This window comes from Equus przewalskii, chromosome 24 (genome assembly GCF_037783145.1).
Source record: "Equus przewalskii isolate Varuska chromosome 24, EquPr2, whole genome shotgun sequence".
NCBI lineage: Eukaryota > Metazoa > Chordata > Mammalia > Perissodactyla > Equidae > Equus > Equus przewalskii.
The window spans coordinates 1,048,216-1,061,129 of record NC_091854.1 but is presented as its reverse complement, the minus strand read 5'-3'; the positions used below and the strand labels follow the sequence as shown (position 1 = coordinate 1,061,129).

Sequence of the window (12,914 nt, the reverse complement as noted above, 5' to 3'; positions counted from 1 at the left end):
ATTAACTTGACGCGGGTCGGCTTCCCATTTCCTCACGCCCTTTTTTCGTGCCTTCAGCAACGGTCGCCCCGGGGAGAGCGGTGACCATTAGGTTCCAGCCGGGTCCCTCTCCGCGTCCGGGGAGGCCGGCCGGACACCCAGCCGCAGGCCAGAGCCGCCATCTTTCCCCCTTGGCCCGACCCCAACCGCCACCCGCCGGCACCCGGTAACGCGGACCTCACCTCTCCTCGCAGTCTTTGCATTTCACCTGCAGCGGGACTAGTTCCTGGAACAGAACCTGGCTCATGGTGGCCCGCTCCCCCAGCCGGTGTACGGAAAAGTCCACAGGCCCGGCCCGCGGTTCTCGCCTGAAAGGCGTCCGGGGCTTGCTGAAGTTTGAGTTTGGCGCTCGGCTTCCGCGGAGGAGGCGGGGAAAGAGAAGCGGTGGGAAGACGGGGGAGGTTTGGACCTCGCCAGCCACCATCCGTTTCTTCCGGTTTTGCGCAGGATGAGACGATAGTTCCGGGTATTAACCTACGTGGCGGGACTCGAGGCAGCCATATTTGTTAAGGGAAGAGAACTCGAGGGAAGCTGACAACTTTTCCTCTGTTCGCCCGATGCTTGCAACACCCGAAGCGAGTCCTGACTTATGGCGGCTTCTGCGCCGACGCCGCACGCGACTGGCTTTCCAGCTGAGGGTCGATGCGGTTACTATGTGGAAAAGAAGAAGCGGTTCTGCAGGATGGTGGTGGCAGCAGGGAAGAGGTTCTGTGGTGAACACGCTGGAGCCGCGGAGGTCTGGTATCGCCCTACCCTCTCGAGAGTCAGAAATAAGTTTCCTGGTCCCGTACCTCCCCTCTCTGACGGATTTCTGCTTCTGTCCCCTGATTTTTTAGCTTTTCCTTTCATCAACGCAGTCCTGCCCTTCCTGGGGAGCGATGATGAACCCTAGAGAAGTGCAGTGTTTTCTTTTACTAAGTAAAGCGACAGCAGTGACCTGCTTATCTTGGTCCTAACTCATGGCAATGCCGGATTTTAGTTTCGCTCTAAACTACAGCTTCTTACACTCCGCCCATTCTCCGCCTTCCTGATGGGAAGTGGTAGTTTAGGAAGAATAGTCATCAAAGATCCCAAGGCTTCACTAATTGTGTTCTAATTGTTTCGTGAATGGTAATCATTTCTCATGAATGCAGTTGAGAGAAACTTTTTTAAGATTTATTTAGACGTACAATCTTTTGAAAGCGACTTACAACTACTTTGCTGGAAAGGAGAAGGGAAGATTTAAAAACGTAAGAAATGACTCTCCTTTTAAAATTGAGAACAGAAAACGTACAATTTTGTTCGATGACACAGTTATACATGTAATTGTACTGTCAAAGAATATATATTTTTGTATATGTCTATTTTGGGGATATATATGATAAAAAAATAAAAATAACAAGGGGAGCAGAATGCTTATAGAAAAGGAGCATGTCTAATACATTTTGGAAAGCTTAAGCCAAATAGGCAAGCATCTGGTTTCATGCCTTCTGACTGGGCAGTATTATTCATGCGTTCTGAATGAAGAGTATTGCTATTTTTCCATGTTCGTCAGATAGCTTATCCTTCTAGGTAATATCCAGTACAGATCAGCCCAGAGTTCCTTCATTTGCTACTGTCCATCATAGCCATAGCTCTACTTCCTATTTTATTTGACTGATATTTGCCTAGAGTAAAGGATGCTGAAACAGGCATATTCTTGTTGTGGAATGTGGGAGACTTGTGACTCATGGTGAGAACTCTCTGAAGTACACTCACAGTTGTGTCAGCTGGTTTTAAGGGGACCGGAAACATCCCTTGATTGAAGAAGGGGATTTATGATAGGAGAATGATTTTGTTCCCATTGTGTTATAAGATCTTAGACTGCACCTTAACCAGACATCTGGAAGGTGACTGCGGATGGTGACAGTAGTAGAATATGAATAGATCTTTACAAGCTGATTGATATTCTTGGAGAGGAATGACATGTTGTTCTTAGTCCCTTGAAGGAATACTGCAACATGCCAACTGGAAACACTTCACACAACTACAATTTGGTTTTCAATTGTGGGCATCCTACTGAGTCTGTAATTTATGATATAATTAAGTGTTATGTTTCCATTCCTTTTTTGTGTGTCGTATATAGCTGAGACCACTCGTACTCATTTTTACCCAGTGGTTCTCAACTGGGGGGTGATTTTTACCCCCAGGAAACACTTGGCAATGTCTAAGACATTTTGGTTTTCATAACTGAGGAGTGTTCCTGGCATCTAGTGTGTAGAGGCCAGAGATGCTGCTAACCCTCCTGCAATACACAGAACTGTTCCCCACAAAAAAGAATTATCTGGCCAGAGTATCAGTAGTTCCAGGGTTGAGAAACCCTGTTTCTAAACCCAAATAATAAATTTTAAGAGTGTTTTTTCCCCTCACTCTATGGTTAGACTTTGGGGGATTAGAATAGAGTCTTCTCTTTCACCCAGGTTAGATTTTAAAGTCAGCAAATGAAGAATAATGTATGGTGTTTTCAAAAACACTGCAAAATCTCTTAGCTTTCCCATGAAATTCAGTGTATATAGTTTCATGGGTATGCTAGGAGGCAGATCAGAACCGAAATAAACTGAAAAAAGAGTTGTTAATAACACTGAATACTTGGCGTTTACTATATGGCCAGCTCTGTGCTCTTAGCTCACTTAATTTTCACAAACCTTAGGAGGTAAGACATACTGTTCTCATTTCAGCTGAGACATAAGCCTACCTCAGGTCATAGAGTTAGAAGCTGATAGAGAGAGCTGGGAATCATACCTAGGCCATCTGGCTGACCTGTGTATGTGTGTATGTGTATGACCTAGATATGACCTTAACTATTATACTATCCTGTTAGATACAGATTCATATGAATGTTGGGTAGAATTGCCAGCACTATTAATTTTCCTTTTTCTGTTAGTGTGTATAGTTAAATCCATATAGCTTAGAAACGAACAGGATGTAATTCTGCTATACTGAAAAGTTGCAAAGCCTGTAGAATATGACCACATACCAAATAGTTAAAATGCCATATTTTATTGTCTCTGAGACACGTTTTTCCCCACATTTTAACATCTCTGAAATCAGAGTGCACCTTAAAATCAGTGATATGTCATTATGTAAATTGACAGCATTTTTTCTTTCTTAGTGATGCCTAAAATAGTGCATGTTACAGTCAGTGCTATCAGAGATTAAAAATTCCATATTTAGGCCTTTTCTGTAACCTGTTTGAAGCTATAGACCTTTGTTGTCCAAAGCAGTATTTGCTCATATATTCGTAAACCAGCTACATTGGAGATTTTTGTTCTTAAACTCTATGACCTGATTTTGCCGATGTTTTATTAATGTCTTCTTAAGATTTCCTTACTTTGTTTTGGCAATGCATAAGCACACTGAAGTTATATCTAATATCTAAGCAAAAAACTTGATATTTTATTTAAATAATTATATCCTTTTTCTTTATTAGGAAGAAAATGCTCGGAAAAGAATCCTCTGTCCTTTAGATCCAAAACAGTAAGTATGGGTCAGATAAGGGTTTTTCTGTGCTGGAAACAGTAATTGTCACAAGTCTCATTTTAAATAATTTTCTCCTTGAATTTAGCACAGTATATGAAGATCAACTAGCAAAGCATTTGAAAAAATGTAACTCAAGAGAGAAGCCAAAACCTGTAAGTGTTTGATGAGTAAAAGTGAATGGTGATATGTGTAGAATGTAATGTTTATATATACTTAGTAGATTTCAAATGTAGATATTTAACAAGGCTCTTGCCTCAGAAGGCTTGAGTATGGTAAATGCATTTGAGTGTACATAGGACATCAGACTGTGAACCCATTTATAGTCTTAATTCAGGTAATAGAATTTTATGGAACAAGAGTGTTGTTCAGAGAATGCTTTCATACCTTATTTATTCAAAAATATTTACTTAGTGCCTACTAAATTTATTTCAATAAAATACGATCCCAGCCTTCAAGGATCTTATTTGAGTTGGTAAGTAAATTTGTAAATAATGAGTATTATTTAATAAGGTCAATGAAAGAAGAAAGTACACATGTGTTACAAACACATGTTATGTAAAAGTTACAATTAAATCCAGGGAGTCAACAAAGGCTTCCCAGAGGGAATAAGGCTTGAGCTGAGTCTTGATTTGGCAAAGAAAAGGAAGAAGAGTCCTAGGCAGAATGAACTAAATGTGCAAAAACAGAAACTGAAACTACTTGAGGCTTTCAAGGAACTTGAGCTCTATTCTGAAAGATAAGGGAGAACCACTGGAAAATTGTAAGCTAGGGAATAGTGTGGTCAAATTTACCTCTTAGAAAACTTTCTCTTAGAGCAGTGTGGGAGGATGGCTTAGAATCAGGAGGCCTAGTTAGGGTGCTATTGCTGAATTCCGGATGGAACGTGATAAAAGCCTGAATTAGAGAGGATGGGGCTGGCCCGGTGGCGCAGCGGTTAAGTGCTCACATTCCCCTTTGGCGGCCCGGAGTTCACTGGTTCGGATCCTGGATGCGGACATGGCACTTCTTGGCAAGCCATGCTGTGGTAGGCGTCCCACATGTAAAGTAGAGGAAGATGGGCACGGATGTTAGCTCAGGGCCAGCCTTCCTCAGCAAAAAGAGGAGGATTGGTAGCAGATGTTAGCTCAGGGCTAATCTTCCTCAAAAAGAAAAAAAAAAGAGGATGGCGAGGGTGGGGATAAATGCGAGATTTATTTAGATAGCCAAATCAATGAAACTTGGCAACTGATTGGAAATTCGGAATTGGATATATGAGTCTGAAACTCAGTAGAGAGGTGGGGCCAGTAATCAAGATTTGGAAGTCAACTACATACAGGTCATAGGGGCAGCTTTGGACTTTTAAGTTACCCAGAGTAAGAGATTAGAGGGGGAAAAAGAAACTTGTTTATCCAATAGATATTAATTAACGACTTATGCCAGATGTTGTACCAAGCACCCTGCCTAGGAGAACATTACAATCTAGCAAGAGAGACAGAAAATGCAATATTACGTGTGTTAAAATTGTATTAGTACACAGGACTATGGAAGAATAAAGGAGGAGAGCCTAACCCTCTTTTGAAAGAATATAGGGGGTTAGAAGGATGGGGAGGCTTCTCTGAAGGAGTATCATGAGACCTAAAGGTCTAAGGAGAATCAGCCAGATGAGGAAGAAAACATGTGTGAGGGCCTAGAAGTGGGAGAGTAGATAGCTTTGTGTGAGACTGGGGATTTCACGTGACTGGAGTATAGAGTACAAGGGGAGAGCTGAGTAGAAGATGAGAGGTAGCCAGGAGGTAGAGCATGAGACCAAGGACAGAATTCAAGGTGACCTTGACATTAAAGGATGAGCTACTAACAGGAACCATAGAAAAATATTAGGAAGGGGTAGCTGGAGAGGTAGGAAAGAGAAAAACCAGAGAAGCATGGTATATCAGAAGCCAGGGGAAGGAGAATTTCAAAAGGAAAATAGTGTTCAACACTGTCTGACACCACAGAGGAATCAAGTAAGGTAAAGACAGAAAAGAATCCATTGGTTTGGCCACATGGTGATTGTTAAAGATCAAAGACTTCAGCAAAATGCATATTTAATAGAGTGGAGTGGGCAGAAATCAGATTGGAATGATATGTGAGTAAATGGAAGATAAAGCAGTAGAAAGCACAAACATAGACTATTCTTCAAGAAACTGGGCTATGGGTGGAACTTGATAGGCAGAATGTCAGTCAGAGAGGAAGGGAGGCTAGAGGGAGTGTGTTTTAAAATGGGAGAAAATTTAGTTTTATTTATATACTAAGAGTAATAAACCAGTAGAGAGGAAGAAATTAGAAATAGAAGAGGGCATCATTGATGGTGTGAGGCTCTCCAGAAAGCAGCCAGAGATAGGGAACAATAGGGAGAAAAATAGCTCTTCCACTGAGATAAATGGCAGGGAGTAAAAGATGGATCTCAGTTCAGGCAAATTTGAGCTGACAGAAGGATTTAATTGAGAAGGTTGTCATTCGATAACTACACTTTTCTTGTTGAAGAGACAAGGTGATTGAAGGAGATGATGGTGCAGTAGGAGATTGAGGAGAGAGGTAAAAGTTTAGAATTAGGGTTATGAAGAGTAATTGCTAGGCGTCTTTGAGAGTCAGACCAAGGATACAGATGTTGAATTTGAACTGGCAGCAGTCCAAATGACTGGGTGGTTTTACTTCAGCAGTGTTCAGGCCAGATGTTGAGAGTTAAAAGTCATATTAGTGCAGGCTTTAGGTTTTGTAAGGGTGGGTGACAGAAGAACCAGATTGGGGAAGATGATGATGATGATACTGGGTATCCAGAGTGGATGGCATGAAAGGGAAGCTAGAAATTAGCTGAGAAAAAGTAAATAGAGGCCTTGAAAAGATGAAGAATATAATTAGCAGCAAGGGAACCTCTTTACTTTGTGCTAGCATAGTACAAAGTTATGGTCAGAGAGTGGGCTAATGGAGTTTAAGATTTCAGAGGTTAAATGGTTCACAGGAATGCCACAGTCTAGAGGGCCCATGGAAGTAGTTTGCTGAGGTGGAGCGAAGGTCATTAGAGTTAAGAAGGTCAAACAGAACTATTATGTTGGGTGGCTTGAAAACCTGGTCTTATTGACTGGACCTAGTGGAAAGAACAGCTTGGTGTCAAAGTCCCTAATGTATGTTGGATAATGACCAACAGATTGATAGTTGACAACCACTGGGAGATTTAGAAGATGATTTAACAGCTGGTATTTCCCATTGGGAATTTTTGGCATTTGGGGTGGGACAGTCCTGTCCTGTGCATTTCAAAGCATCCCTGTATTTAGCATTCCTGGCTTCTGAACACCAAATGGCAAATGTCGAAGAACAAAATAGAGGTAGAAGGATCTAAAAGTTAATCTTAGTTTCAAGCTACCAAGTTATCCTGCCACAGTTTGATGGATGCTGGCAGAAGATATGAGACTCCTAGGTCAGAGACCAGGGACTTTATTTATTACTCACTGCAAAGCAAGCAGTGAGTTTACTTAATAAGCTTCTTGTCTGCATCAATTCCCCTTGTTCCCCAAGGCCCGTGGAGTCAGCACAGAGGGGCCTAGACAGATACTGCATGTTTCTGCATATCTTGTGTCATAGCTGAAGACAAGCTTAGGAAATACAAATCTTTTAAAATGGGCGGTAAGGAAACCTGCCTGACTTTTGTTCCATAAGTAGACGTTTCTTTATTATACTGTACAATAAGTAGGCCTGCCATCTACTCTAGAAGACACTATTTCTGTCTTCTAAGGTTGCTTGGCATACAAACATCCTTGAAAAGATAGTCTGGAACAAAGGTAGTCAGTGCCTCTGCTTGTAAGACTTGCAGAAAATTGAGACTCCTGGAGAATTGTCTCCCAATAGCATCTCTCACTCATTTTGACAACTAAATATCCTCATACATTTTCACATGCATCCCAATTGAGAAGCACTAGGCCGAATGGCATAAACTTAAAAGAAAGTACTTTTATTTTAAGATGTGTAGAAGAAAAATGATGACCGCCCCCACTTAGCCCCTTAGCAAAAAGAAAATTTTGCCTTTACTTTCAAGTATGCATAGAAGTTATCGTCTTTACCTGAGTGCCAAGTTTTATTTGAAGCTAGCAAGTGGAATATGTGTTCTGGAAAAACTTTGAGAGACTAGGTGAATTTATTAAAAATAAAATACCGCTACACAGGTTCCATTGCATACCAGGACACAGTGGAAAGGAAAGGGAGAAAAGCAGTGGGATGAATGCAAAGCAGTATTTATTTAGAACACTGTAGAATATGAAACTTGGAACCCAGGTAAAGTCTTATCACCATTGCTTTACTTTGTACAACTCTTCATGAGTTTTTTAAAGTTTTATAAACCAAATAAAACTAAGTTGGTGATAAGTTTCTCCGATATAAATTGTTTTCACATTTAAAAATCTAGTCCATGAGTTACCTGGAGCATTCTTTGCAACCTTGGTAAACTAAGAACATATCAGATTATAATAGTTACTGCTAATTTCCTGTTCTAGTTTTGCCAGACACCCAACAAAGCATTATAATACCCGTAGTCTTCACTTATTCCTCTCAGTCACCTCTTTCCATTATTATCCATATAGAAAGGTAGCGACATACAATCAACATGTTACCTTTCTTCCATCTGTATAACAAAAGCCCATTACTATTCATAATGTCCCGGGAGTTGTTTTCACTCTTAAAACAGGATTTATAGAAATAGTGCTATTTCATTTGTCTACATCTGCATGGTCCAGTATGGTAGGCACTAGCTATGTGTAACTATTTAAATCTGAGTTAAATGAAATAAAATTGAAAATCCAGTTCCTCACTCACACTAACTGTATTTCAAGGCTGGTGCCTACCACGTTGGCCAGGGCAGATAGAGAACATTTCCATCATTGCAGGAGTTCTTTTGGACAGTGCTGATCTAGACCTGTACCTAGAATCTGTCTTTGAAGGTGGACTAGAAAGATCTCACTGTGTCAGTTTAAACGACACAGTGTCACAGGACGCTTCTATTTGCAGTTTTAATTAGCATTTTAAAATAGGAGAAATCAGACCTAAACTGTTTTAATATGTATACTTTATCTCAGTTTTTGGTCATGCTGCCTGTCTGATAAATAAGCCGTGTGTGTACTGTGTCGTTTTTGCTTTAACGCCATAAACAAAACTGTCACAGTCCTCAGTTTGTGTTGTAGACAGGTAAAAACTTTAATGAGAATTACTAATGAATTTCTTTAGACTAAACATTTATTTAGATAACCACCTTACTAGAATATAAGATCCTTGAACACAGAGATTTTGTCTGTTCCGTTCTCAGCTGTGGTGAATCCTCAGCATGTAAAGCAAATTAAGTAGGTACTCAATAATTATTTAATGATTAAAGGAATGGGAAGAAGGGAGGATGGCAGGTACAGAGTATGGGAAGAAGGAAAGGATCAGTTTTTCAGCTTAATTTTTGTGAGGTCTTCAAATTAATAACAGTATTGTTATGGTTTTGTGTTTTTTTTGTTAAGGACTTCTTTATTCAAGATATTAATGCAGGCTTAAAAGATGAGACGGAAATACCTGAACAGTTAGTAAGTACTTAATATTTAATTTTAAAAGGTATTTATGAGCTATCTCCATATCATGAATAAGCTGTGTTCCAATTTTTGTTTGGAATAAATCATTTGTTTTGAATTTAGAATGCATTTTCCTATAGAATCAATATTATCAGTGATGGTTAGTTCCAAGACGAGCTCTCATGTCCCATTTTTGTAAATAGGTTCCAGTTTCTTCTCTCTCTGAAGAGCAGTTGGAAAATTTAATTAAGAAATTGAGAAAAGCAAGTGAAGGTAAGTCTGCCTAAAGTTACAAGTTAAATTTTTTTTGGAGTAATTAGGTGGTTATGAGTTGACACCAGTGTGATTTAAAAGATGTTACTACCACTGTTGAGAGCCCTATGGTTTCATGTTTGGTTGCTTAAGCTGTTGTGCTTATGTTTGGCACAGGTTTGAACTCTACACTTAAAGATCAAATTATGTCCCATCCAGCATTGCATGATGCCCTTAATGACCCTAAAAATGGTGATTCTGCAACCAAACACCTGAAACAGCAGGTATGTTTAGGTGATAGTAACTCTACTAAAAATGGCCTTTTGTTCGTTTGTCAAAAACTAACGTTCTGTTCTTTCTGAATATAGTTATTAATGAGACTTTGCTTAGTTTATCTTTCAGGGCATAGAATCTTTCCATTTAAAAAAAATGTATAAACATATATAAAAAATTTCTGGCATGGGTATGGTTCTGAGTACTTCGTGTTAAATATTTAAAAGCAAGAGAAAAAATTTAAAGCCAAACAGAGATTATCAATGTGAACATGCTGCCTTACGTAGAAATTACCTTACTATTTTCCCATTAGAGCTAAATGTGTTTGTTCTAGTGTATAAAATAATCTTGTGAAGTTTGCAGGCTTCTATTTTAGGTAACATTGAAAAATTAAAGTTACTTGGTCCAAGAAGATGCTTTGTTGAGTTTGGAGCAGGAAAGGGAAAATTATCTCATTGGGTTGATATTGCCTTAAAAGATGCTGAAAAAGTTCACTTCATCCTAGTAGAAAAGGTGACCACAAGATTCAAGGTAAGTGAAACCATTGTAGTATATTAGTAACCAAACTTTGTTTTCACTTTTCTTGTTTGAAAAAAGATACTCAGAACTATGTCTCTTAAATAAAATGAATTTTTTGTGTGTTTACTTAATTAGAGCTTTTTATTCTAATAGTATTGATGACTTAAAACTGGAAGCAAATTTTTTTAAAGATTTTATTTTCTTCTTTTTTTCCCCAAAGCCCCCAGTACATGGTTGTATATTTGTAGTTGTGGGTCCTTCTAGTTGTGGCATGTGGGATGCCGCCTTAGCCTGGCCTGATGAGTGGTGCCATGTCCGCGCCCAGGATCCAAACCGGCGAAACCCTGGGCCACTGAAGTGGAGCGTGTGAACTTAACCACTCGGCCACGGGGCTAGCCCCTGAAAGCAAATTTTTTAATCTAAATTTTGATAGTCTGTTGATCTGAGTTCTTAAAATTGTTTTTAGAGACAAGAAAATATGTGAAAAGAGCCAAACTCAAGCTAGGAGTTAAAAGTCTTGGGTGCTAACCTGCCTCTGCCACTTAGTAACTATTCATTCAGTAAATGTTTATTGAGCGTACCGCCAGGCACCATGATAGACATTGGATTATCTATCAAATAAAACAAGTCCCTGTGCTCTATTACTTATATTTAAGAAGGAGAGACAGACACATAGATAAATATTTATAGAAAAGTGTTAAAATCTGAAAAAACGTCTGCACAGAGTACAGTATGGGTTCAACAAAGGAAGTGACAAGTTTTAATGCAAGTAAGGGATGGCAAATGGCAACACAGAAAAGGTGGTCCTTGAGCTGTATCTTGAGAAGTGATTTGGTATTTGCTAGAAAGAGAATTTGAGAAGCATTCTAGGAAACTAGAACAGTGTAACCAAACGCCTGAAACAATGTGGAAACATTTCTGGGTGCAAAGTAGAGTTCAACAGTGATGAGACAGGAGAAGAGGGCTAAACCGTGGAACGTCTCATATTTTATGCTAAGGAAGGAGTTTATCTTGCTTCATGCTGGGGAGAGAGTGCAAGCAAGATTTAGTTCCAGTCTTCAAGAAGCTTACATCTATTGGGGCCGATTTATAAGTACTTTGATTCAGTATGTTAAGTGTCTTATGATAATGGTAAGTACCAGATACTGTGGGAGCATGAAGGTAGAACACTGACTGACCTCATTCTAGTGTAGGTCACAGAAGGTTTCCCAGAGGAAATGACAACTGAGAGGAAATTGAAAGTATGTAAGAGTTGGTAAAGTAAAAAGGGGTTTTTAAAAGTTCATCTTAGCAGTACCGTTAAAGGTATATCAGAAGAGTCTGAAAGTTGAAGTAGGGAGATTAATAATAAGATAATTATTATCCAATAATTCAAGTAAGAAATGGCCCAGAGCTAAGGCTATTGTGGTGGGGTGGAGAGGAGGGGAAGAGTATGAGAGATGTTAAGATGTTGGAAGCTGTGAGACTTGGTGATTTATTATTCATTAAGTATGAGAGAGAAAGAGTTATTTCAGAGCCATAAAGAGATATTTTATGGCATATGTGACTAAGTGCTGCTCTTCCTTGAGAGTGGGAATATACAAGGAGGAAGAGGAAGAATAGGTTTGGAGGGAAAAATAATGAGTTCAGTTCTGAATGAGTTTTGCTGTTGAAGTAGAGCTTTCTACTTCACGGTTGGATATGTGTCTGATGCGCATCAGAGAAGTCTGGGCCACATGTAGATTTATAAATCATAGGCACGTGGATATAGATCCCACAGGTTATTATCTTTCAGGGACAATAAGAGGAGCAAGCCAAAAATAGTATATTAGGGAAATATAAATAAAGGAAATAATGTATACATAATAATTTATAAAATTTTTAAGCCTTATAAAAATGGTATTGTTATTTCAGAGTTTTCATCAAAGAATATACGATCTTAAATTGTTATATTAATGATTCTGTTTTTTAAATACTAAAAAATAAGGTGGAAACCTTATTCTGAATTTTGAAAAAGAGAAATCTTTTTATTTTCATAAAACTGTTAACGTAAAAAGTCATTGTTATGTTTACGGTCTATTTGTTCAGGTGGATGGCAAACACAGAAAGAAAAATTCAGTGTTTGAAAGACTTCAAATTGATATTCAACACTTGTGTTTAAGTAAGTTACGTAACTCTTGGTTGCTCTACTAGAAATCATAGAAGTTTCAAACTCTGAGAGTTGCTTAGAAATTCAAACATGCAGAACAGCGCTTCAAGGAAAACAAAGTAAAATTAATCTTAATATAGAATGTTATATCTAACATTTAGATAAATGTAAGTTGAATTAGTGTTGAAACTTTAGAAAACAGTTTTTTTAGTATCAACTAGAAATGAAGTCTCATGTTAGGGAAGAGTTTAAAAGTTTTGGTAATATGTGCTTATGTTTCTTCTTTGTCCTGTTTAACTTATTAAGTCTGTTTTACACTAGCCTTTTGCCTGTAGTTAGCATAACTTTTACCTAAACTATTAAAGAAATGAGACAGTTCTCTGCCTAGCTATTATGTAAAGGATACTTCCTAGAGTTTTAAATTGTACCAAAGAAAATAACTCATATCTATGGAACTCACATTTCATACACACACACATCCCTCAGTCATACTCTTTAGTGCCCTTTCTGTGCCTTTTTGTAGTTTTTCATATTATTTTAAATGAAAATAATGCAAACATATCCCAGCAGCCTCTTCCATCCACTAATTTTAATCCAGCCTTGTGAAGCAACCCAGAATTTATATGTAAATCACTGTATTGAAAATTATTTAA

At 38.7% G+C, this 12,914-nt stretch overlaps 2 protein-coding genes across 4 annotated transcripts in view; one reads left to right on the top strand and one right to left on the bottom strand.

Annotated features, from left to right (window-relative positions):
* The window catches only part of SASS6 (SAS-6 centriolar assembly protein), a 44,081-nt gene extending 43,576 nt beyond the window's left edge, over positions 1-505 (bottom strand). The window contains exon 1 of the mRNA XM_070592183.1: positions 222-505. Coding sequence (XP_070448284.1) covers positions 222-463 — 242 coding nt within the window. The 5' untranslated portion in view covers positions 464-505. The remainder of the gene's footprint in view (positions 1-221) is intronic.
* Positions 506-538: 33 nt separating this feature from the next.
* Positions 539-12,914, top strand: part of TRMT13 (tRNA methyltransferase 13 homolog) — a 32,857-nt gene continuing 20,481 nt past the window's right edge. For 2 of the 3 annotated variants that reach the window (XR_011532428.1, XM_070592187.1), the window contains exons 1-8: positions 629-775; positions 3,488-3,534; positions 3,623-3,689; positions 9,042-9,104; positions 9,293-9,362; positions 9,519-9,625; positions 9,978-10,145; positions 12,201-12,273. Coding sequence is in view for 2 of the 3 variants with exons in the window: in XM_070592187.1 (XP_070448288.1) it covers positions 629-775; positions 3,488-3,534; positions 3,623-3,689; positions 9,042-9,104; positions 9,293-9,362; positions 9,519-9,625; positions 9,978-10,145; positions 12,201-12,273 (742 nt within the window). In the remaining variant the exon portion in view is untranslated. Of the gene's footprint in view, positions 776-3,487; positions 3,535-3,622; positions 3,690-9,041; positions 9,105-9,292; positions 9,363-9,518; positions 9,626-9,977; positions 10,146-12,200; positions 12,274-12,914 lie in introns of all 3 variants that reach the window. The other variant, XM_008508379.2, reaches the window with a different exon arrangement.